The sequence below is a fragment of the Ptychodera flava genome, chromosome 4 (assembly GCF_041260155.1).
Source record: "Ptychodera flava strain L36383 chromosome 4, AS_Pfla_20210202, whole genome shotgun sequence".
In the NCBI taxonomy this organism is placed as follows: Eukaryota; Metazoa; Hemichordata; class Enteropneusta; family Ptychoderidae; genus Ptychodera; species Ptychodera flava.
The window spans coordinates 41,798,688-41,824,061 of NC_091931.1; the positions used below are offsets into that span (position 1 = coordinate 41,798,688).

General features: G+C 37.3%; 2 protein-coding genes across 4 annotated transcripts in view; one reads left to right on the top strand and one right to left on the bottom strand.

Moving 5' to 3' along the window:
• LOC139131805 (relaxin receptor 2-like) overlaps positions 1–19,376 on the top strand; it is a 59,755-nt gene extending 40,379 nt beyond the window's left edge. Inside the window, exons 8-19 of the mRNA XM_070698075.1 lie at positions 1,642–1,713; positions 4,981–5,058; positions 5,334–5,405; positions 7,866–7,937; positions 8,975–9,046; positions 9,570–9,644; positions 10,120–10,191; positions 10,880–11,112; positions 12,472–12,924; positions 13,882–14,058; positions 14,521–14,685; positions 16,778–19,376. Coding sequence (XP_070554176.1) covers positions 1,642–1,713; positions 4,981–5,058; positions 5,334–5,405; positions 7,866–7,937; positions 8,975–9,046; positions 9,570–9,644; positions 10,120–10,191; positions 10,880–11,112; positions 12,472–12,924; positions 13,882–14,058; positions 14,521–14,685; positions 16,778–16,956 — 1,720 coding nt within the window. The 3' untranslated portion in view covers positions 16,957–19,376. The remainder of the gene's footprint in view (positions 1–1,641; positions 1,714–4,980; positions 5,059–5,333; positions 5,406–7,865; positions 7,938–8,974; positions 9,047–9,569; positions 9,645–10,119; positions 10,192–10,879; positions 11,113–12,471; positions 12,925–13,881; positions 14,059–14,520; positions 14,686–16,777) is intronic.
• Positions 19,377–20,388: 1,012 nt separating this feature from the next.
• LOC139131806 (adhesion G protein-coupled receptor L4-like) overlaps positions 20,389–25,374 on the bottom strand; it is a 49,424-nt gene continuing 44,438 nt past the window's right edge. The window contains exons 22-24 of one of the 3 annotated variants that reach the window (XM_070698078.1): positions 23,919–23,996; positions 22,973–23,182; positions 20,389–21,052 (exon numbers count right to left, since the gene is read on the bottom strand). In XM_070698078.1, the coding sequence (XP_070554179.1) occupies positions 20,954–21,052; positions 22,973–23,182; positions 23,919–23,996 (387 nt within the window). In that variant the 3' untranslated portion in view covers positions 20,389–20,953. Of the gene's footprint in view, positions 21,053–22,965; positions 23,183–23,909; positions 23,997–25,374 lie in introns of all 3 variants that reach the window. The other 2 variants (XM_070698079.1, XM_070698077.1) reach the window with 2 other exon arrangements.

Consider the following 25,374-nt stretch of genomic DNA (forward strand, 5'->3'; position numbering starts at 1 on the left):
CCAACTGTATTGCTTCTTTTGGTGCAGTTTTGCTTAGTTTCATACCAAATTAAATAAGGCTTATAAATACAAAAAGTGGGCATAAAATATAAACTTGTATGATTAATAAAGGTTAACAACATGTCGAAACCGTTAATTGATGGATGACAAGCGAGCTCTTGTCGGTGATGAATGACCGCTCTAATATTTCAAATTAAAATGCAAATTCACGATCGACATTTGAACTAAGGTCCACGAATTGTTACCGACACAGCCTCATTGGTGCTTCGCTTCTTAAGAAATACCTCCTCAATCACAGATGTGTCTCAATTCAGTCGATTTAGTTTAAGCTACTCGGTCTCATGGTGTATTTCAGCTCTAAGAATATATTAACTTGGACTCGTTAACCAGAACGCCATCTGCATTTTTCAATAATTACGGTTACTTTTGAGATAATCTGCAAGGTAACATCAAACTTCCAAAATTCTAAAATAATGGTGATTGTAGCTTCAATTCTTCAGGATACTTGTGTGTGATGAAAATGTTATTAGAAGTGGTTAAAACACTAGAGAGGTAAAAAATTCAAATGACACTAATATTTTGTACACATACGAAAGAAGTGACACGAAAAATCGTATGAAATGGTTACCCAGCTCACTCGTTAATCGTTGGTTTTCGCGCCGATACTCAAAAATATGTTTGTTGTCAGAGCACTACCCTTGCTCCTTCAATATCCTTTCGCCCTTTGTCGGAGCCTAAAGTAGTTCCAATCGTGATCTAAATTCGTTTTGTACGATATCGTTCGAAAATCAAGGAAGAAATATAAAGATTTGGCCAGTGAGCATTGGTTTTCTATTATTAAAGGGATATAGTCGTCGGAACTGGGTTCAAAGGTCGTATGGGACCCATACGACCAATGGCAACACTGTATCCAAGGTACGATGGTGAATGATGAAAGTTAAAATATGACCGTCATAATCTACATCGTATAATATAAATGTTGCAGCTATGATGATGAGATGCATCTAGACATCGTGCACGAAATACATTGTTTGTATAAAAAAACTCGCACAGGTACAGTTCTGACGACTATTTCCCTTTAAAGAGCCAATCTAACCTACCTTAGTTTGTATTTCAAATATTAATTAAACGAAATTATGAATATACTCTTTTCACGATATATTTCGAGGTAAGTGGTTCACCCATCGGAAAACAGATTCATCATAACGCATACGCGATGGTTTATTCCCTAGTCATTCATTCTTGATTCATATAATGGCTTTGCACGACAATTAATTGGGAAAGTATACAAATGGGCCTAAAGTAGAAAATTCATTATTTTCCCTAAGTATTGACTCGAGCTGCTAGGTCGATTTCAAAACCGAATATTTACTGTCTCGACCAAATAAAACATTATCTACCGTCAACTTTTGGACGTTCACTTTGTTTTCAATAGATTCGCCATCTCGGTATGTTTAACTTTCCGTTATTTTGCGGATGTACGTCATAACGGAGGAGTTTCATTCACTTTCAATAGACGTAAATTCAAACAACGTTATAGACTAGTGTTGTGTTGATAGAGTGCGTCAAAGCATATTACAGTGCCATAATTCTATTTGATGTTCTGTTTTTTTCATCCGTGTCTCCTCCTTTTCATATCAGGATGTTGAATAACAACCACCTGAAGTCACTCGGAGAAGGCATGTTTGAAGGGCTTGAAAGTGTATATTATCTGTAAGTATTCATCACAAAGATCAATTTCCTTGCAAACGCGTCGGTAGTTAAAGAGTATTCGCTTTTGGACGGAGAAGATGGCAAGAACATTTCCTAAGAATTATTTTGTGTCATATATCAAATGGAAAAAAGCATGTGGAAGTCATAACTTAATATCATTCTCAAAGTTTACTGCTAGCACTGTAGATTTATTTGAATATACTTTCGTGCGTGCCATGACATCATGTGTGGTACCCTGCAGTTCAGACAAAGGCTTGTTTGATGAGTTTAAGTTGTGAAGGATAGGAAGTTAAAGTTTTCCTCCATTGCTTTGGGGAATCGTTCATGTCTTGTAGCCTAATAAATTAAACATGAGGCGGAAACTTTGAATTGTCAATTCACATCGTTCAAACATGAGAAAGATGTGCCCTTTGGCTGACATCCAAGGTTTTTTTCTGATATTATCGTGACATTTCTATCGACACTAACCTGATAGTATGATTCCAGTTCCTGTGTTCACGGTAATTCAACAACAAGTTTTGCCTGTGAGATTTTGACTATGGAAATTGATCGTTGCTCTAACAGCTCTACTTGCTGAAGTTTTTTATGAATTTTGAAGCGTGTTTTGTTATGTCTTTTAAAATACAGCTTCTTCGTCTTCTGTCTAAAAATATTACTTTATACCATATTGCCAATTTGAATTGTGTACAAAACGTGTAATAAATCCAATTACAATAATAATTGCAAAGCACCTTGAGCACATGAACTTGTGGATATGTGCGCTTTATAAGAACCCAATATTATTACGCTTTTATAAATAACACTGGCAATATTGGAAGCCAGAAGCAATAGCTGATAGCTAATCGAGTCTGGCCCCATCTCTACAATATTACATTGCATTATATAATACGAGGGCTTAAATGAGATAGTTACTGGTAAAGATACAACATGTTAATACAAAAAATTAATAGACAGATACTTGATATTGTACATATTCAAACGATGCTGTGTTAGCGAATGTGTAAATACATTTCTTGAAGTACTTACATTTACATTACGTGGTAAATTATAATATCGAATTGCCTTCTTTTCCACTTGTCTAAACAGCCTCTATCAACTGTGTTATGTCCAATTTATTGTTGAAAACTGAATTTTAGTCCCTACTAGAATTGTATTATTCAACAATAATATTGTTTTTTGTAAATGATGCATTGTGTTTTTTAAGGTATAATACCTTATTTTGCAACAACTTTTTATGGGAGGCGTATAAAAAATGTAGTTGTTTCATACTTTATTATTAATATAGAAGAGAAGTGAAGTTTTGAAAGTAAAATCACATGCGAACTGGCCGCCGGAAGTCAATCATGGTGAATTGAAGATACCGTTATCATACAATGGTCAAAACAATTAAGGCAACCCAATAGATTTTAGTACGAAAATATTACCGGGCTGTTGAGCTATAGCCTACCAAATGTGACCAGTACGACGCGGCTGTGTATAAGCTAACAAATAACGTTGGTAGTCTAAAACTGTTTGCTGAGAAGAGAGTTCGTCAACGGTTTTTTTACGAGCTAACGGGCAGCTTCTTTATTCCACGAAGGGGTGGAATGCATTTACCCTCATACTTATTAGGCTGCCTTTCAATGTTTTCATTTAAAAAATTTTTTTTTTCAATCTGGCTCTGGTTTCAGTGGAAATTATTGTAGAAAAATTGCTAATAGAAAGTTGGAGTTTATGAACTAAGATTTTACAGTAATCAGACACCTTTCTTAACATTCAAGTTCACTCAGCGGAAGCATTGATGCTGCACAAATCTCTCTGTGTCTCAGCTTGTTGTTCCGTATCTCGCACATTAACGGATAGATTGAATTGGTGAAAGCCGATACAGAGATTCACTTTGACTACGTCCACAACGGATTAACTTTCAGTCCGCCTGGGCCTAAGAATACGGCTATTTCCCTACTCTGTTCATATATGCCGTATTTAGCATGTCGGCGCCAGCGTTCGTCCAATAAGCAAAATATTACCAATCGACGTAAACCATGCAAATAAAGTGATTTCAGATATCGTACAGGCTCTTGCATATTTAATATTTAATTTCCATATCACGTGAACTTCCTATTGAGTCTTATCTCGGCAGGCATTAATCAGAATGTCACAAGATAAGCTGTTCATTATCTCATCTCGTAGTTTTGACAACGAGAGTTGGCCAAACGATGAACGTTGCTGATGAAGATATGCTACTAGCTTGCACATGAGGACTGATTTAGGCAGTAGGAGATCTTGCGTCGTTAGTTATCTATTGACTTTTGCGCCATTCAAAAAACAGTATTAAAAAGTAATATCAAAACAAATATAGATAGTTCGCATTTCGTATCACTAAGCTATGTGTAACGTTTTGATTGATTGCTGATATTTGGTGATACATTGTGACAGCCGTAGAATGAGAAACTATGGTGTATTAAATATTATCTCCAAAGTACTTACCCAAATATTATAATCTCTGCATCTTGTCTTCTGATGGAGATTTTGTACACTATCTCCAAAGTACTTGCCAAAGTCCTATAATATCCGTATATCTTTACTATCTCGTATTGAGTCCAAAGTACTTCCCCAACTGTAATACTATCTGCATAACTTTTAATGGCGATTTTTATGCACTCGTCCAAATGCAATGATATCTGCATGCTATTTTTAAAGGAGTTTTTTTTACATGATACCGGTACGATTGCTTTTTATTTGCCTAGTCATACATAACAAAATTCTGAGTTTGCAGATGTCTTCACATTTTTACTGATTTGTATGTCGGCCTACGTTTTCTGTAGCGCTATTTATGAAATCAACGATTAGGTTGTAATGTATCAGAAAGTTTAAAGGTTAGCTTTACATCCATCTCTATGCGTCATGTACATTCCTTTATATGAAATCGGACCATTAAGACAGTGAATTGTATGTACGAAACACCATATGGTGATCAAATTGATAGATTTTTGCGAATTTATAACATTGAAAAATAACAATTTGTCTTTTGTAGTTATTATCCATGCTTTCAACACTTGCATATTGTGACCGTAAGTTGGAAAACATTACATCAATATAATAGAACAATCTGTCATCATCTAATTTAATTTTGTGAGTACCGCCAATTCTATGCGAATGACGTACAAAGTACAATACTTAGCGGTATGAAAGTCAGACATTTCCTTCACTAGATTTGTATGACGTCAGCCATAACATTTACCATCTACACAAATATTTGCCAGCTCGAGTTGTTACTTTCACTTGCAGGAATTTGAAAGATAATGAAGTCACAGAGGCTGATTTTGGAACGCAGACATTCACTCACATGCCGTCCTTGGAATGGCTGTAAGTCCCTCGTGTTTGTTTGTTTGTTTGTTTGTTTGTTAATAAAATTTCTCCTACTGCCCCGAAATCTTCTGTTTTTTACAACGTCCTAGATAGACGACAGTTACTGCCTTTCTGCTGGACTATCAAGGAGGCCGCGTCACGTATACAAATCCTGTGTATCAGTACAAGAATCAGGAACTCAGAAAACAGGCGCATCTTTACTTTAATAGATACTTGCCGTGAATCTTTTTACACTGTAGCAAGGCTAGAATTCTTCTTTTTTTATTTTCCAGGAATCTAGGAGACAATTACATTAAGCACCTACACACAGGAATGTTTCCCAACAACTCTGCCCTGAAAGTATTGTGAGTAATTAGATATTGGTAATGCCAAAGAGTAACTGTTCTACAGTTACCTCAATATATAGACTGAGAATCAAATACCCTTTAATAATTGAAATTGGCGATATTTAGGGACCGTCTCAGATTGTCACAGAAGTTCAAGAAACGAAATTCCTTCGTTTAGATCAAAACCCCTCCCCCTAAACGAAACTTCAAAAGTGCGAAATTTTCATGTCTGCCTGAGAGTACAATGTTTCATTTTGCTATAGCTACTAAAGACGTATTCCCCGACAATTAAAGTAATCGATCATATTTGAGTACTAACAGGGCATTTTACCGCATAAATTTCATTTTATTTTACTTCCACTTTTTGTATCTCTTGTGCTGTTCTTTTTCTTTGCGAACACGCAATTTGTACTTGGTAGGGGCCGTAAATAAGCGATAAACTTTGACAGGGGGCCCAGGCATGTTCAATTATATAAAAACAACTATGACCAGGTGCATTACAAGTGAGAATAAAGACATCCAGTGGTTAGAGCAGACGCTTATAAATAGCACATTTTCAAAAATGATACTTTTTGTCTTTGTATAATTTGATGAATGAAATGTTTAGGATACAATGTTACTAATTCGGTAAATTGTTTTGGGGCACAATCGAGATGGAAAATGTAACAAATTTGTTGGCACGAGTGTGCAGGTTTTCTTTTATTTTAAAATAAACACGCGAAAACTTGTGATCACAAAATAAAAGTGCGAAAATGAAGTTCACTAATTGAATGGACGTCAAACCCCCTCCCCCCCTAAACGAATAAATTTCGCTGTTTGAACTTCTGCGACAATCTGAGACGGTCCCTTAGCACAGTCGTTGGTACATCAGAAGTTAAAGGGCGAGTAGGTGTAACTTTTGAATATTCTACTCATTATTTTTGCTATGTAGGCCATGTTAAGACGCCTACTACCAAGCTTTCCAACACAGCGTCTATAACTGTGAAATGCACCGTTATTGTTATTGTTAATATTTGAATTGTAGTCGGGGCAAGAATTCCCTTGTCGACAATAACCATGCAGTTTGTAGATGTACAGGCTGAGTTGACTGGCTGAATTCTGTATTTCATGGTGTTTTGGAGTGTAGAATAAGAAACTGCGGTTGACATTTAAGGTAATATGCACCTGGAAAGTGAAAGACTTAAACTTTTGCTTAAACTTTCCTCATAGAATATTGCAATCATTCTCTTTCAAAATCAAGAATAAAAATCAGGGGTCACCGTGCAAATTTTGGTACTAGAAAAACAAATTAACCAAGATTTACCGATATTAGAAATTCAAAACGGCCGCCATCCCTGTGTTAACTCTAATTTCGAAAAACTAAGCCGGTGAAAAGTGTTCTTTCACCAAGAGCTTTACAATGAACCCCCACATGTGGTATATCAGAAGAGAATTGTAAAAGTTTAAGAGTCCGAATGTCTGTCCTCAAGGTGCGTTCTACCTTAAACTAAACTATTAAACAAACCCTCAAAAGATACAGCTATTGGACCAAATTCAACGATCATTAGTGCTTCCATTACTGTGACTAATCCTTTTTCCCTGAGAATGGAGATGCACGTAAGTGAAATGTTATTAATTCAAGCAAAAAGCACATGTGCCTGTGAGAGATAAATCTATCAATGAAAAGTTAATGTTAATTTAAGATTCATGAGCTTCTTAAGACACAGGTTGAGCAGTAATTTTGACTATCGACCCGCCGACGCTATCAGCTGTCTCATCTTAAGGCAAATGTACTGTTAGGCATTTGAAATTTATCGAAGTTTGATACGGCAATAGACATCTAAGGTTAATCCAGTGTTGTACATTCGCCGACGATTACAACCAGACATCTGGGCATCTAAAAATCTCCTACCCGATCAAAAGAGTCACTGCATGCCTTGATAATCATGCCTTGCATGTCCTGCGTGATGCATAACCGGTATACCTGGCCTCTGGTCTCAACAAACCTAGGGTCGGAAATTATTTTCAACTATCCATCTGGCAGGCAACCGTGAAATTTCACCCGAATTACCTGCCCTGGGCAGGCGGGCAGGCAGTTACTTCCTACTCTATCAATCAGTGTGATATTTATTAGTGCGTTCAGACGTGTGGTGGAGAAATAGTTCTGACTCGTTAAAGTCAGCAGCTCTATCAAATTTAAGATATTATAGTTCTGTTTCAAATTCAAGTTTATGTAAAGTTAGCACTCCTTGAGATATGTATGGCTAATTATCGTTCCAGAGATACAGACAAGGAAGTGATGTTGACTTCCGCCTGTCAAATTCATCTTCCTTCTATTACTTCCTGCGTAGGAGCCATTAATTTAACCATTTCCACAATTACCCAAGGGAACAATATCGGCGCCGATTTGATAAGCGTATAGAAAACGCTTTAAATTGCATATGATAAAACGTCCAAAGAAGCTAAAATGTAAAACATGTAATATGCATCTAATTGCAGGTTTTTAGGGAGCAATCTAATCCAAAGCATACATGAAGACACCTTTAGGGGCTTGGATACACTGGAGGACTTGTAAGTCAGACGTTTCGAATTCTTTCGTAGCTCATCAGAAGTTTTGCCCTAACGCCATCTATCGGCACAGTCGTGATTCAATCCCCCACCTTTGTACATTTTTGGAGATTATTCTTTCTTAGGAGACGTTGCTTACTGCATTATGGCGATGTAATGTGAATAATTGTTGCTTGGCAATTTTTACACGAATCATAATATTCGATACAAATTTGCATAAGTCGATGACAATTTCCGGTCCATACAAGATTTGACGTTACCGAAACATTTTACGCCTAAATCTACAAGTAGAGTGAGCGTTCAGTGCTAAAGGTGAATGATGTAGTATGGTCGGCATTAGACAAAATGCAAATTCTCCCATTACGTCAAAATGAACATTGTGCTTTGACGTCAAAACACAGCGCCTGTGCTCTTTTCAGATTTATTAAAGCAGAAAATTTACTGCTTGACGGCGCCCCAAACATCTTTGACCCCGAGTCATATATATATACTAGGATGTAGCGATATGGTTCGTGAGCTACATCTCACCTATTCACAGGCTGAGCAAAACAAAACAGGACCAGTGAAAAATATATATTTTGTTTGTAATACTCGTGATGGTTGAAACGTTATAGCTAGCTCCTAATGATGACTTTTGAACGAAGATTGCAGATGAACTAGACAACGGAAAATAAATCAGAAAAGTAACTCTGCATAATAATCTCACCTTTTATCACCTTGGCATTATCCCAATATACTTCAAATGGTTACGTTGCCGTTGTAACGCCTTGGTCTCTTTTTGAACTCATTGTAACTTTTTTATATGAAATTTGCTGAAATTAACTCCATGTCTGCTGTACACATTTATTCAGCAGTTTGTCTGCACTTTAAACCTCTCGGGCAAATCCCCAGTAGGACTCAATAAAAGATTGTTCAGTGACCATTCTGAAAAATTCCAAAGAACGATCGCGCCCCTTCTTTGTCTCTCTCCCCAACTAATTGGCACCACTGTACATGTTCGCAACCCTTTCATGCCATTCGGCCATTTCTCTTCTCTTCAGGGATTTGTCCGATAATCTGCTATCTACAATCCCGGCAAAGACATTCCATGAATTGATCAGCTTGGCTAAGTTGTGAGTATGCTGTTATCTGTGCACCTGATTCAGTGTGATCAATGATTGCTCTCTCACGTTGCCTCGTCGAAGATCGTCCAAGCAATTAGATTGCACAACTGCATAGCGATCAATGGAGCAAAATGAGAGTGCATTTATTTGATTGGCATTGATTTGTTAGAAAATGAAGAAACTCGGAAGTTTTGTTGCTCTTCTGTGAGCCTTTGTTGATGCATTCTCTTCACGAGTAGGGGAATTCAGAACAAGCAACGGTGTAAGTGTACAGACGCCTACAAGCCAATTAATTTCTCATAATTTTCTCCACTCTTCGTAAGCGCTTTTGCTCTACAAACGAAGAATTGTATCTTTGCATTCGTTTCTAAAGCCGTCATCCACGGAAGCTGCAAAGATTCAATGAAAGTTACTCTAGGGAGTCTGAGGCAGACAGAATGTTTGCATAAGTCTCCAAAGTACTCCATGTGTTTGTAGGAATTGTTATTTTACGTCTTAATTTGGATTATGTAACTTCGTTTTCGTCTGACAGGAATCTTTGCAATAATCGAAAACTTCGGAGATTACCTTTAGAATTGTTCAGCAATCTCCACCAACTCAGGACACTGTAAGATTATTTTATTATTTTTTACCTAAGGTGCGTGCGTGCATTCACCTAATCTACGTCGCGGCGATAAGTTTTACTGAATGCTTAAGTCTAAATGATGGCAGGATTTAAGCATTGCTGAAGTTATCACAATGTTATCTTCAAAACTCAACACTTTGTCAGCTGTTGGTTCAAAATTACCACGCAATAAACTTCTTAATTTTATCGCAATAAAATTCCGAACAGCCGGGAATGGACCTGACTATTAAAGCATTTAAGCGAGGAAGCCTAGGCAGCATATATCTAAACCTATAGCTGCTGTTGTCGCGATAAATTGTACCATTGTATATGTAATCCAAAGAAGTAGCACTATTAACTGATAACTAAACAAAACTGTCGTATTAATATAGCCTTCAACCATAACGTAACCTTATTGACAAACTAACCCTAAGAAAATTCACTGACCAATTTGACCCATTTTTCTCTCCTCGACTAGAAATCTCACGGGTGTTAAGATTACGAACATAGATACGAAGATGTTTAATAGCATGCAGAAACTAGAACATTTGTAAGTGGATATAAATTATACTCTCATTTCGCGAGTCTTTCGAACCAGTCCCTGCAGTCTGTTTTCCCTTAGCATGGTGGCCGTTTGTTTGCATAATTGGCGATACCTCAGTTATGACCCAAGTAATAGCTAGAATGATTTATGTCAGTTTTCTTTTGTCTCTTCATCTCTCCCGGAACACATCTTTACAAACTAAAACAAATGTGTAAGCAGACTTTCTAAATGTTAAAGAAATCTAATTTTGTCGTGTTGAACCCCTGCATTTTGCTAATATGAAAGTCGTAACTTTAGCAAAGAAACTTAAATGAACCTGTTTGCTCTGAAAATCGAACCAAAGTGTTGCTGGGCAGTTGCATTTCTAAGTTGTGTCCTTCATCTTTATGAGTATCATTTGACCGTTTTAAAACTTTAGCCGAGGACGCTTTATCCATTAAGCAGGAAATTGGCTTCTCAACCGAAACATTGCTGTCTTTTCTCATGCCCTCACTTCGACTGCCACCATTATAGTCTTCACAGGCTTAAAATTGTTTATGATCGTCAGTTTTTGAAACACAGCCATTTCAATGGCTGATTCTATATACAGGGGAGAGAGAGAGAGAGAGAGAGAGAGAGAGAGAGAGAGAGAGAGAGAGAGATTGGACGTTTTAGACACAAATTTAACAAGTGCTGCATGCTGTTTATTTACCAGATACTTTGCCAAATTCCACTACTGTTCGTACGCCAGCCATGTCCGTGATTGCTCCCCGAAATCCGACGGGATATCATCTCTGGAAAACCTGCTGGCAAACAAGGTGTTGCGCTGTTTCATATGGATCGTTGCCGCTACCACTCTGGTGTGCAATTTAGCTGTCATCCTAGGACGCATGTGCATCATGAAAATTGAGAATAAGGTCCATTCGCTTCTGATTAAAAATCTCTGTGGTAAGAAAATTTAGTGGTATTTCTGTATGTAACCAGAATGCGTGTGGCCTTCGTATACTGTTTGAAAGTTTAACTTTGAATAAAATCGGTTAATACTTAATTTACTTCTCTTGAAACGTGTTTATTTTGAAATAAATCTAGTATTCTATCCTTAATCAATTGTCGCTGACAAACAGCAACACAAGGTTAATTGAATTTCGATCAACTTTGAAAATCCATCAAGCTTGGTTTCATAAAAAAGTACAGATATGTCGTAATGGATTGCCACCATATGTACCCTGTGTTAGGAAAAAATGTTTTATTTTGACCTCGAAGTCGAGGTTAATGTAGGTTGTAATGGCTTTTATCCCTAATTCTATAATTTACGACGTACTGTGCCAACATATGAGCATTTATGCGTACTCCCTTCTATTCATTGGTGAAGATAGAGCAACAAGTATTGTAATTTATTGGGTTTTAAATCGAGCGATATTACTGATTTCCGCTTGTACTTAAGAAGCCATTGGAATTTCCCATCGAAAAGTAATCTACTAATCGTCGCTGTTCAGCGGAGAGTGACTTTATGTTGTGATTTAAAGAGAGAATTCAGGGAAGGTATTATTTTTTCTCGGAGTCCCTTCTAGTCACAAATTACTTTGCAAAATTTCCTTCACAGAATTGACTATGGGTATACGGTACCAAATTAACCGCTTTCATTTTGCATTTCTGACTTAGGTGTCCAGTAAACTATAACTTGCGAAAGCACGTTTTCAAGAACCAATCCGCGTATAAATAGCATTTTGTTGGAGAACAAGGAAACAGAAACCCATTTGCTAATGCCATGTATTATTTCTCAAATTATAAAACATCTGCTCAGATTGTGCGAATTCAGATTGTGAAATCTCCTTTCAATTATTTCATTCTGACCATAAGATCACAGGACGTGACGATATCAGGTGAATTGCAACCAGATGGGGCTAGAGATAGGCATTCGGTTAGGGTAAGCTCCTTTGGGAGAGTGTCTGGGGTTTCACTGTCCTAGAACAAGCTTACCATATCCAATGTGGAAATCTTCAGCCTTGTACATTTGTATGTATACTTCAGATTTTGAAAATGTCAAAAACATGGCGATAAAGGTCTTTTATTGTCGCGTTTTGTAAACGTTTTGATTTTGAAATTGAATTTTTTTAGATATTCTACGGTCATCATGAATTCGCCAGATCAAATTAAAATGTTATTTTTACTATAACGTAATGCAAACTCCCTATTTCTTACCAAATGGGTTTACTCTTCAGGAAATAAAAAAATAATATCTATAGTATGGGTAAAAGGCCTTGCACAAATTTTTCCCTGATTATTTATGTATTTTTGTCTCGCCAGGGGCAGATTTACTGATGGGCATCTATCTAGTAATTATCGGATCACATGACCTGATGTACCGTAACCACTATTATATCTACTCTCATAAGTGGATGACCAGCTGGACGTGCAGTCTCTGTGGGTTTCTTGCCGTATTCTCATCTGAGACTACCCTGCTGGTGTTGACCGTGATATCTGTCCAGCGTTTTCTCTGCATCGCATTTCAAACTCGCATGATTCATTTCAAGTACAGCTACGGCGTCATCTCCATCGCCGCTGCCTGGATCACCGCTGCAGCGCTGGCTGCATTTCCGCTGACCATGAGCTCCTTCAACCACTTCTACGGGAAGAACGGTGCTTGCTTCCCACTGCTTGACCCCAATGACCCCTTCGAAGCAGGATGGCAATACTCTGTGGCGATGTTTCTGGGACTCAACGCTGTTTGTTTTTGCTTGATAGTCTGTTCCTATGTAGGTAGGTCCTATCACACAAATCGCAGAAAGCTGTTCTTAGCTCCTAAACGGACAAAGTCGGCCATTTTTCATGAATTTTGTTTGATATGAGATACTACTCATATTGTTTGACATGTTGAAAGATACTGAATGAACGGGTGACCATGCATATATTTGACCCTGGTTTTAGACACGATAAATAAAACCATGGCAAGAATGAATTAATGGTCATGACCATTAATTCATTCTGGCTATGGTTTCGTTTAATTTGTCTAAAACCGGGGTCGAATATATGCAGGGTCACCCGTTCATTCAGTATCTTTCAACATGTCAAACAATATGAGTAGTATCCCGTATCAAACAAAATTCATGAAAAATGGCCGACTTTGTCCCTTTAAATAGGTGTTGAGCTCTCAAGCTGCAATTTCGAATTTTGCACAAGTTTTCAAATGTTGTACAGGTCTTCTTGTTGAGAATATAAATCCTGGCTCAAGCCAATCAGAGTGCAAGATTCGAGCGAAGCATATTATGATTATCAGTTTGACCAAGCATCATCGTCTCACTTTGAAGACTATTCGTTACCCCTCAGTGTACGTGTTTGTCACTCTTTACGGTAAATTCACGTCATGGAAGTCACTTTTTCGTTTCAAATAGACTAACGTCTCCCAAATGTTTAGTGGTATAACTGTCACTGACGGTCCGCTAATCTGTTTTACAATGGCTTTAACAACCTATCTAACAATCCTCCTATACTGGTAAATAGAGTATCCTGATTGATTAAGACTGAGTTACAAAGTGCGTCCAACCCTTCTTAGGGAGTGTTATTTCATATATTATAAACCAAAGCACAAAGCTAGAAAGCTAAAAGGGGCCCTATAGGGAGTATCACTGTCGGAAAGGCTGGACGTATTTTTTGACGGATTATTAAGTGCCATGGATGTGAACTTTTGGCGTTCAAATATCATGTTTTATGTTATAGGTATGTTTTACAGTATTCGAGAAACGAGAAATGCGGCTTTCAAGGACATAAACCTCAGGCGGAGAGGAGACATGAACTTTGCAAAACGCTTTGTCTTCATAGTGCTGAGCAACGCCCTGTGTTTGGTGCCAATAATGCTGATCACAGCAATGGTGTTCACAGACATTGGGGTTCCTGGTAAGTCCGAAAAATGTTTTCGGTGATAAATATGCCATCACCGTGTTACATAACATTAATGAGTAGAGTCGTTAATATTCTAAAAACGTATCTTTGTGAACATGATAGACAAATATTTGATACCTGCGTATGCCTGTTACATTCATTTGGGATAGAAATATGCGCATGCTCAATGAGAAGTATTGAAATATTTCATATGAAACTTACTGAAGTTTTTTGAAAGTGTAATCGTTTTTTCGTAAGTTTTTACTCTTTTTAAGAGCCTTTGGAAGTATAATCAGGAGGCTGAAGTTTGGATCTCGAGGTCTTTTTTGTTGTCGACCAAAGTGCTTTGTAATAGACTAAGTACTCATACCTTAAAAAAATAACCATTCATTCTTGGTACACTCTATGGTTAATTTATTATTGTGGAAATATTCTCTTTGAATACTTCCTTGAACAACTTCTATCTCTTTGCTTCAGGTCAGGTTTACGCCTGGACGACAGTCTTCGTTGTTCCGATAAACAGTGCAAGCGACCCACTGCTGTATACCTTGACCACGGTGCCTTGTAAGCAAGGTTGCCTAGGAATGCTCGATAAGAAATTGAAACGTCAAAAGGAGTCTGGTACACGCAAGATGCTTGTCAGTAAGTTTCTTAAAGTAGAAAACATTTCAATGTTTGCTTTCTTGACAATAACACGATTGGAACTGATTTGGGATAATTGGATTTACATATTTTTCAAATTTCTCAAAAGTGTTAAGTGCCGTATAGCTGAATGTTGCAATATTGCAAATTACTCATAAAAACAAGTGTGTAACATAAAAAGCAAAGCAGATGAGATTACATTTGTAGATGAAATCGACATTACTTCACCATCCAATTATCCCAAATTAGTTCCAATCGTGTTTAAATATGTATCTCGCTTGAGCACAGTACCCTATCCAGTACTCACAAGTATAGACTTGCTGCTGTCTATGTCATTGAGATTAAACGTGAATCAATCCCTGTGTTAGAATTGAGTTCACCCTCACGTTTTTCCTACCTATCACTAGCTTTTACGCCTCAGGACTTTCTTCATGATTATCTCCATGAACTTTAATAATGCACGAAAGGCTTTGTGCATTCCATGAAATTTATGTTTATCAAAAAAGCAAAATTTACGATCATGCTCGATGATATCTGTAATACTCGCATTGATAAATGTTCCATGTTAGCTCAAACACAAATCGCCACGGACGAACTCGCAAGGTCTGTTCCCTCTTCTAGCCTTTAAGACTTCCTTTATCTCTCCGGATTGCTACTTGATTCTTGTCTGAGTTGTCAGTCTCATGCGCGAAGCAAAACAACATATTTAAGTCCGTTGCCAATGCGTAATGCTTTAAGCCATTATCACGATTATTTCGATTTATTCCCATACTATTCTTTGTTCTATTGAGTTTTCTCTGAACCCTTGTTTCGCACAACACTTCACTGAATTCACTTGGAAGGTCGAAGCGACATGCAGACAAAGATTCGTATATAGCAGTCATTAATCATGTATCATTAATCATTAACCACACACTTTTTCATTGATACTCAGCGGAGGTAGTCGTTGGATTCTTTGTAACAATTGAATGTCTCCGTTTTTCAGATAATTGCATCAGACAAAATTGATAGTTCTCCCTTGAGATAAAGTGTTCGTCGTTTCCATGAATAATTCTTAGGAGAAACCCAGGCAATAATTCATTTTGATATGTTGTCAAAACCTCGTATCACTTCAGGACGACTCTGTCGACCTATAATGATTCATGGTAAAAAACTTGCCCTAGGACGCCTTTTACCAATACGTTACACAGCACACATCAGTCAAGCATTTCACCCACTTTGTTTAAGAAGCCTTCAAAATATTTTGCACACGTAAATTCTTAGAAATTTATTGCTTGATACCATGTGAAGACGGTATGATTAGAGAGACTTACAAACACATTTATTCGGTCCACTCATATGAGACTGTGATAACGTGTTCTGATGGCAAATTCTAAATCATGAAAACACTGAGCCTGATCAGTTACAGATGACTCTACTGTTAGATGATACTGAAAAAGAAGGTGTTTGCCAAATTAAAAAGAAAGGTTTTACCTTATTCTACATTGAAATGTCGCGTGAACATTCAGTTGTTGACAGCCCCTTAAAGACAATTTTTACAGATAATTGTCAATGTAACAACTATTGGAAATTGAAGAAGGGCATTCATTTCCCTGTTAACGAACATTGAAATGATGGTTCAGAAATAGTCCGTTTACGTTCTGATGTTTCTCGGATTCCATTCAAGAATCTCAGAATTATTGGAATTACACGCTTTCTACCCCTCACTCCTGTTGTTGATCTCACGTATACTTTCTGTTTCTAAAAAAAGAAAGATAAGAAGGGAAAAGAATAATGACAGGAAACACTACCGCTATTCTGTAGTTGGTTCACAAGATCTTTTATGGTTGCTCAACAAAAATTTCAGTAGAGTCTAATTTGACCGGGCAAAGATTTATCGATGACACATTGGTACATTTTTTACTAGAATCACAAATTGTTGGGGAAGATGATGATTTTAGGCTATATCCGTTTTCTCCTAGTTTTATGGCCGTCGATTTCCGAAAGCTATCATATACCAGATGATTATTTCAGATTCAGTTTAGCTGCTGAAAAATTTACAGTCACTGTATGTAACATTTATTATTTATCGCCTATCATTGCCCATGTGCAGGTTCAACGACGGGTTCTCGTAGTTCGAGGGACTCATCAGGAACTACTCGCTTGACGAGCTCCGGATCGAGTGGTAGTCCATCGCAAGACACCAAACCCTGCATAGAAATGGACACAGCTCAGCCTCTAGTGCAGAATTCATCCGTCGGGCAAATCCAATCTGGACAATCGTGTGCATGAGGATCAATTCCACAAGCCATAACACTAGTATGCAGAATGACGTCTCCCGCCTAGCCCAAAGTTAATGGTCTGGGCAGGATGTCATTCAGCATGATATTATGGGCTGCGCAACCACTGAAAATGTTCTTGATATTAAGTTGATATAAATGGTAAGAAAGATCAACCAGGTATTCGTGATTTAATATAACAATCACATACAAGCATTAATGTCATATTGGTTAAATAAAATTACCTGGTATATGTCAGTTGGTACAATCTTTTGCATTTATCGCATTTATATTGTAATTTTATGACTGAGAATTGTTTTCCTCGATTAGCTATCAGTAAGTTCCTAAAAGGTAATATATATTAATCATCCTGTAGTGTATGCATATATTGATCTATATTTGATGATTCATAATGCAGCATACCTTGATATGATGACGTGGCTGACTTATCAATACTTTCCTAGATCGTCTCGACATATCAGACTAAGTAATTGGCCACAGGTTACAATTAATAACCACATTCAGGAGTTAGACGAGAAAATCTTTCATTGAAATAATATTCGTGTACAATCAAAAAATACATTGGTATTTTTGAGGAATTACGTTACATTTTACTGCCAATTTGTGTATTGTAAATCATGATAATCATTGAGTGTATTAGTATCATTAACCACTGTACCACCGAGGGGATGTATCAAGCTTTCGATTACTTATCCATTGTTCATATGTTTCTTGGTTAATGTAGTTTTCTACAAATTTTCATGAAGAACACATTGTCACATCCTCCCTGGGGTCTAAATTATTACTTGTTTGAGGGTGTCTTTCACGGCCAGTATGGCCAAATAAAAAAAATATGCGTGTTTCCGATAACATGCCCCCACCGCAGAAATTAGGGTAGGTAGGTGGGAGGACGGTTTTTTATTTTTGTTTGTAGTTTTGCTGGCTTAGAACCATAAAATACGGTGCACTAACTTTTTGATAATGCAAAAAAATGTCCGGGTCGGGTTGTAGTAAGAACAAAACATATTTTTTGGCCTGAGTAGCAATATACCTCAAAACAATACTGAATTGTGCCACAGCTTAATATTGGCCAGTGGTCTTCACCCTTTTCCGTCTTGTGTCACTGACTATCCATTATTGTCATTTGCATTTGTCTTTCCAATTGTTTACCGTGATGTTATCTGTCGTGCAACATATTTGCTTCATGGCGTGATTATTTGTCACACCGAGCAGTCTTCTTAACAACTGTTCGCATTCATCGAGCTTTCAGTCACTTACAGCCCCGTTAGTTGTATCATTTTGCATTTTGATTACCACAAGATATCTTTCAATCTTCGGAGAGAATTGTTTAATTCCTGTTATTAAGCCATTTTGTCTTCGAAAACGTCACTATACCAAACCTTGGCAACGGGTTCGGTTGATTTTTCACAGCTTTTGTGTACTCGCTCGAGGCAGCCATATATGACTTTCAAGTGGATAATTATTTAGTTGGTAACATCTATGCGGTACGTTTTTCGCTTGAATTTGTAAAACGTTCTGTGGTCGCATTTCAGCAATTATTTCACATAAGTTTATTATAGAAAAAAAAGCAAATAGATCACTGCTTACTGAGCTTTAAGTGATACGATAAATCTCACCAACTGTCATGAGATGGACAGTTTTACGAACAAGAACACGCAGCATAAAGCAGGTTCCCGTTACAAAATGTGATCATGACTCAGAAAAAGTAATAATCATCGCTGTTCAGTGAATAAAGAACTAATAAATGTATACATCCATTAAAGTGCCCATTTTATGGAACCTTCATGCTTTGCCTTTTGATATTTTACAGTATTGGATTATATTACTCGCTTTTATTGCTCACTTTTGCATTACAAATTGTGGTTATATATTTTAATCGATAATATGTTAACTTTATTCTATCAAATTATTAAACACAAAGAAAAACAAGACTCTAAATGTTTCATTTGCCAAACTACCGAATTTTAATCGGCAGTTTTGGCCAGGATCATTTGTTAATATACTTTCGTTACGGTGTTCTTTTCTCGTTAACCCATGTCATCCCTTTTAAACGTCATATCGTATTTCAATTTTGTCATTGAAGTGTCTTTCATATACTTCAACGAGTGACTTATTTTTAAAGACCGTGGTCGATTTTTCTATATCCATACTTGTTCCTGGTTACTCATCAGATCAGTTAGTCAAATAAAATAAAAATTCGGTTTAAAATTTGAAATATACTGGTCAAAAGGCGCAGAGTTTCCTTTGAAGAGAAACTTAAGCCTGTGATAATAAGTTTATGTACGCCTAATCAAGTTGCAATAGATAACAAAGTACGCGAGGGCGCTCGTCAAAGTTACTATAGCTGAGCATCTCCCCATATACCATGGTACATGCTCCATACCTTCAGTTTTACAATAAACCTTAAGAGACAAAAACCGACTGCGATAGTCTTACTTTTCAATTTGTAAAGTGATCACAGTAAGATGATAATCATAACCGTTGCTTCTGTCAGAAGCAATTTGTCAAAATTTTCAGTGGTAGACTCTAAATATACGTCCTTAAGGTCAAATGTCAACGACACCCAGAGGATGAAAGCCTCTCACATTACCATTACAGTTCACTCGCCTACGAAGACTCATAAAACGTACTTCCGCATATTTGGAGCCAGTACACATGTACTAGTATCAAAGGTTGTATAATTTACATGTATTGTACATAAACACTTCACCTGAATAGAAACGTAGCCAGGATGGCATTAGAAGACTTCCTAGCATAATCTGCATCGTAAATCTGAACAAACGTATTGTACTTGTTTGAATGGACTGTTCGTATCATCAACGGAGTGGTGACGTGTCTCAATAATGTACTTTACTTCTTTTGGGTTTGACACACACACACACATGCACACACAAACATATATATATATATATATATATATATATATATATATATATATATATATATATATATATATATGAATATATTGGAATACATACATACATACAAATACATACTGTTATCTTCAAAGTGCATCTGTGCTTTATTTGTTCAGGTCAAAGTGTTTTGACAAGTACGTGCATTTATCCACATATTCCGGGTGACATCCTAGTTAAGAAACAATAATGATGTTGAACGCACTTGTGATTCTGAACTCTTTTCCCAGAGATCAAGAGATCGCCTTTAGAGTGAAGGAATGGAACCGGGGTCAGCAGGTTTTAAATTGGATAGGTTGGGTTTCAGAAAATACAAATACTTTGGTCACGTAATTGTGGACAAATTTAATTATTAACTGTTCACATGCGCTTGATCAGAGTATAATCTAGCTTTCTGAGGTAGGCCACACTATAACTAGGAGCCTATTAATATATATTTCTCAGTAATTATATATATATATATACATATATATATATATATATATATATATATATATATATATCGGTGCTTTATCGGTAAAATACATTATTTCTTTTCAAATAGAAGAATGTTTGGAATGGTAACAAACACAATATTACTTGTGCCTGTTTATGTAATAGGAGGATCAAGCATTAGGTTTAACATAGACCATATGCGTATACATGTATGTATATTTGTGTATACACACAGATGTTATACAGATATTACATACATACATACGTACGTATATACATAGAATACTATATTTTTACATTGTTACGATGTGATTCAGTTATCATCGAATAAGTCAAATTGGAAACAGTTCTGCAGCACAACATTATATATATCATGAAAAGTACTCAGTATATATATGATCTACCGTACGTGTTTAAGACTGCAAGTTCTGCAGATATTGTAAACAGTGAACACCGATAGTCTTTGTCTTATGAAGTGAAAAAGCAGCGAAAAATTCCTGATGTACCGTTCATACGCACAACCCTGATTACTATTGTAGTCCGACTGGTAATTATCACACTCGAAATCACATTGGCTGATGAAAAAGAAGTATTCTGAAACTCCACTTCTTTGACGGAAGGGTGGAGGTTCTCGAAGTATCACCACATGTCATCAATTGGACGGTTTAAGGTTAGCTGGTCTTTGGCTGGCCTACTCGTCGTAGTTTCCGGAGGGCGCCTTTTCATACCCACCGTAGGCTGTATTGAGGAAGAAGACAGTAGAGATAATGCTTGATATGCTCATAGTGATTTCATATGTCTCGTACGTGGACCTGTCGTGCCACCGGGGGAACTGTGCACGTGTATATTTCAAGGGCCCTATGCTATACCTTTGTCGGGCACATGCGCAGGAACGCAATTCCCGCACAGAGCACCATTCCATGACCAAGCAATCTTTCATTGGATATACCGTTCAAGCGCGAAACTGTTTTTCAGCAACTTTTGCAACTCGCAATCTCCGAAATATCTGATATTGATTTCAATTATTAATAAATGGCTATCAGCTATCATATTTCAGACAAACTAGACCTGCATGGAAATAGACTTCCTACGTAACTCTTGAATTATTAAATCATTGTTTACCAGCACTTTTAGCAATCTTCTGTCCAAATCTTGCTCTAAACCTCAAAGTTACCACCATTGTTTGCGTTACTGATTTCCAGCTGGCTTACCTTTCTAACGTGATTAATGATACGTGAGCGGGCAGTATGCCTGCCTCTGAGCGGCACCGTAATATGTAGGTTATACCGGCCTGTTTATTCAAATATCAACTTTCGCCTTAACAAGGTCGTTTCACATCAGATTTCATATTTGTTGAGCATACGCAAAAAACTTTTAAATCTGAAATTGCGTGGAAAGACTGTAAAATTGGCTTCGTTTCACAGCAATTAACCTTCCTAAATGTCGGACTATTAAGATCTCGATGTCGGTATAGGTTTAGGCTTCAACTGGAGATGTTTACTCAGGAGATCGATTTCTTTCGCCGGCGCAAGGTACTATCAAATTGCTTCCTAATTTTTTAAAAGGACAAGCTGAAACGAGCAAATGTCTTTTACTGTGTCTTGATTCAAGGGCACCCAATACTTAACTTTGTCTCAGAACGCATTCGATAAAAGAAAGCCATTCTGTTCACTCAAAAGGGCGCATTCCAGGTGAACTATGAAAGTATTTTTGATATCCCTTCTATTGAGACCCATAGAATTGATCGCCGAGTCAATGTTCTGAATTAGTCTAAGCTAATGATGGCGTAATTACTGTAGTATTACCGTAGTATTCTGTGATTATGTCCAACGCACGTTAACCTCAGTTAAATGAGTTAATTGCTACAAGCGCGTAGCACATTGTTCGCGTCCATCGGGTCTGTGATTGCACACGGCGGTATAATTTGCACTGACTAATATTTACAGTCTCATTAATTTAGCTCGTTCTCTTGACCCAATGACATGTGTTTTATCTCAACGGCTGGAGAACCGGATCTCGTCGATACTTAAAACGAGATGTGTTTACACTATCAAGATCTTGCTGAGCTAGAGCCACTATACCATTACAAAACATTTCATGATCTATAGAGTTAATGACAGTAATACCCTTGCCAGTATAGCAAAACAGGTTCTTATGCATGCCCCGACTTCAAACGACAGCGCTTGTTTATCTTTTCACCATTGGGGATTACAAGAGAAAGAGAAATCTTGCACTGCGTAACGAGTTTGATTCAAGGAACACTTGACGAACAAATCAAATTGTGCACGAAGCTATGACTTTAGTTAGGATATTGATTCCTTGTCTTTTGGTCACGTTCGTTCAAAACGCCGAGTAAATGCAGGTAATATATCGATGCCGGTAATTGTGCTACCCGGGCAATTAAAGAGATATGCCAGCCCCAGCTGACAACTGGCAACATATGTAAGCCTGTGTACGTTTCAGGCATCTGTCAATTCCTCGAACACGTTCCGATACAGAGTGGTAACATCACCGTATTCGACTATGACGTATAAATTGGCCACATTCAGTCACGTAAGGAATTTATTGTTGGTTCTATCATGATAACTAGTTAGTAAATATTTTTTCCTGGGGGCGCAATAATATGAAAACCATAGAATTCTTATTTGTACCTATTACCTCGCTCGGATACACGGTGAGAGACTGCCTTGGCAACGTGTCGGTTGCAGTTTGGCTGACAGTAGCCACCTTCTTAGGTTGATCGACTTCTTCGGTGTCCAGCATTTTGACTTCGTTGATGACGTCTTCTAGTTGCAGCGTCTGTTCCGATGACATTCTGGTCACGCGGGTTGACTTGGTTGTAAAGCTTCGAGGGTAGCGAGAACCGTTCTGAAAGACAATGCATGAAAGGGATGTGGGCTCCCAGATATACCATGGTGACAAAAGGAACTGAGTTTCAATACTTGAGTGAGAGCAAAACCGTAGCCTATATTGCAGCAATGAACTCTTCCAATAAAGTTCAGTACAATTCCGATGGGATTTGAACTCACAACGTACGGCACCAACTCATCTAGGGAAGACATCACAATAAAAAATAAATATGCTTGCTTTAGAACAACAATCTGGCAGACTAACAAAAGGCAATTGTGCGTGTGTGTATCCAAGTATTGTCTAGAAACTCATCAGCTTATCCTATGATGTAGAATTTCATCAATAAAACATAACTATATACACGATAGATTCCTAATCAAAGGTAACGCAAAAGATTTTTGACATTGGTTGTTGCAAGACTGCCTGGGTTTACAATGGTGATTATTACAACGAGAGAAAGAAGAGTGACGAGGTGATTCCATCAGAAGGACCAGTCATGCAAGAGGAACACAAATCCAAGTTTTGCAGTCAATCGACGTCTAGCGTCTTCAATACCGTACCCTCGATGTTTCTTCAGCTTGAACATCCTGCGATCTTATAACATTGAAACACATTTTTTTCAAAGTTAACGTCCCACAACAACAATGCAATTATTCAATATTCAACGAAGCCAAATGAAATAATTCCCTCGGGGTTTGAAACAAAAAGCTTGTAGTTGCGGCTTTTTTCGGTCAAAAAGGGTTACCTTGCTTACTGTTGCTAGTGTGGAATGGACGAACTGTCCTCTTTCTGCCTCGAATTTTTCTTTCCTTCTTCGCAATGCTGAGCGTACCTTCGAGACAAAATGCAAAGAAGTGTTAGATCTTGCAATATAGCGCCTAACAAACGGTCACAATCTTCCCTTCGACTGATTACCTCCTCAGTGGAACTGCACTCGGATATCTATTAAAACACTGCTACTTTAGGTATACTAGCTTTGATAGCGAAAGATTTAGACGTTTACTAAAACTTTGTCGAATGAAATTTAAACCATTGTCTTATAAAAATCAGGGATCAGATCACGGTTCAAATTTTGATACTAGAGAAAAAATGACCCAAAATTCCATATTTGAAATCAGAAATGGCCTCCATCCCTACGCTTTGGATTCAAGGAGGTTTTATTGATATAACAGTAATGAAAAGTTACAGTGCTAGTCATTGGGGGTGTGACATAACAGTTCCCTTGAGGAAATGATAAACCTCGTTCCCAGTCTCAGAGAATTTACATGAGTTAAATAAATGATTCCACGTGTCGTCACTGCTATTACAGACGTAGCAAATGGGTGCCTGATCCACACCTCTTTTGTACAGATCATAGTACTTGTACAAGATATAAGGTAAAAGTTTAAATTGAAATTTACGGGCTCTTTTATCGAAACCCAGATTAAATGCCAGTGAATATGTGAGATGCTCAGCAAGCTTGAAAATTAACTGACACAAGCAGCATAAGATTGTCATGATGTTCGGTTGTCAGGTATTTTCATCTGATGTTAAGATTTGAGCATGTTGAGATTTGAGTATGTTAAGATTTGAGAGTCTGAATATCTATCTCCGAGGAGTATTTCATCTTAAAGTGACTGAGCAACACATTTTGACATCATCTGACTGAACGTTGACATTACGGTGCGAGTACTATGTCTGAAAGACAAAGCATTGCGAGGATTAAGACCTCACATGTTTGTAGACGTAACACACAGAAGCTTCGGTGATATCAAGAACTTGCGTTTTCGTTAATAAACCATCATTCACTGAATATACACGGCAACTTTATTTGTTTGATAAGATAATTCCATTCTGAAAGCTCCACTTTTATAAATCTATCATATCTAAACATTCATATTACAGGCAATGGTCAAAGCTGGCACATTGTCGAAATATAATGATGTCAAAAATTTGAAAATGGACCGAGGGTGTATATTCTTTAAATATTTCAAGCATTTCTGGAGAACGTGAAGAGACCGAATGGGTGATGAGCTGGCATTTGCAATTATTTGCTTCGTCCGTTGATAAATAGTGTTTTCTTCAAAGAAATCAAATGAAAATACATGACAACCGAAACGTATGTATTGAAAATTAAAGTCAATCAGACAATTTTTGAACTGTGTTAATATTGCCTCATTTCTGTGCATGACAAGCCGGCATAATTCTTCAACCGTGATTCACCTTTAGAA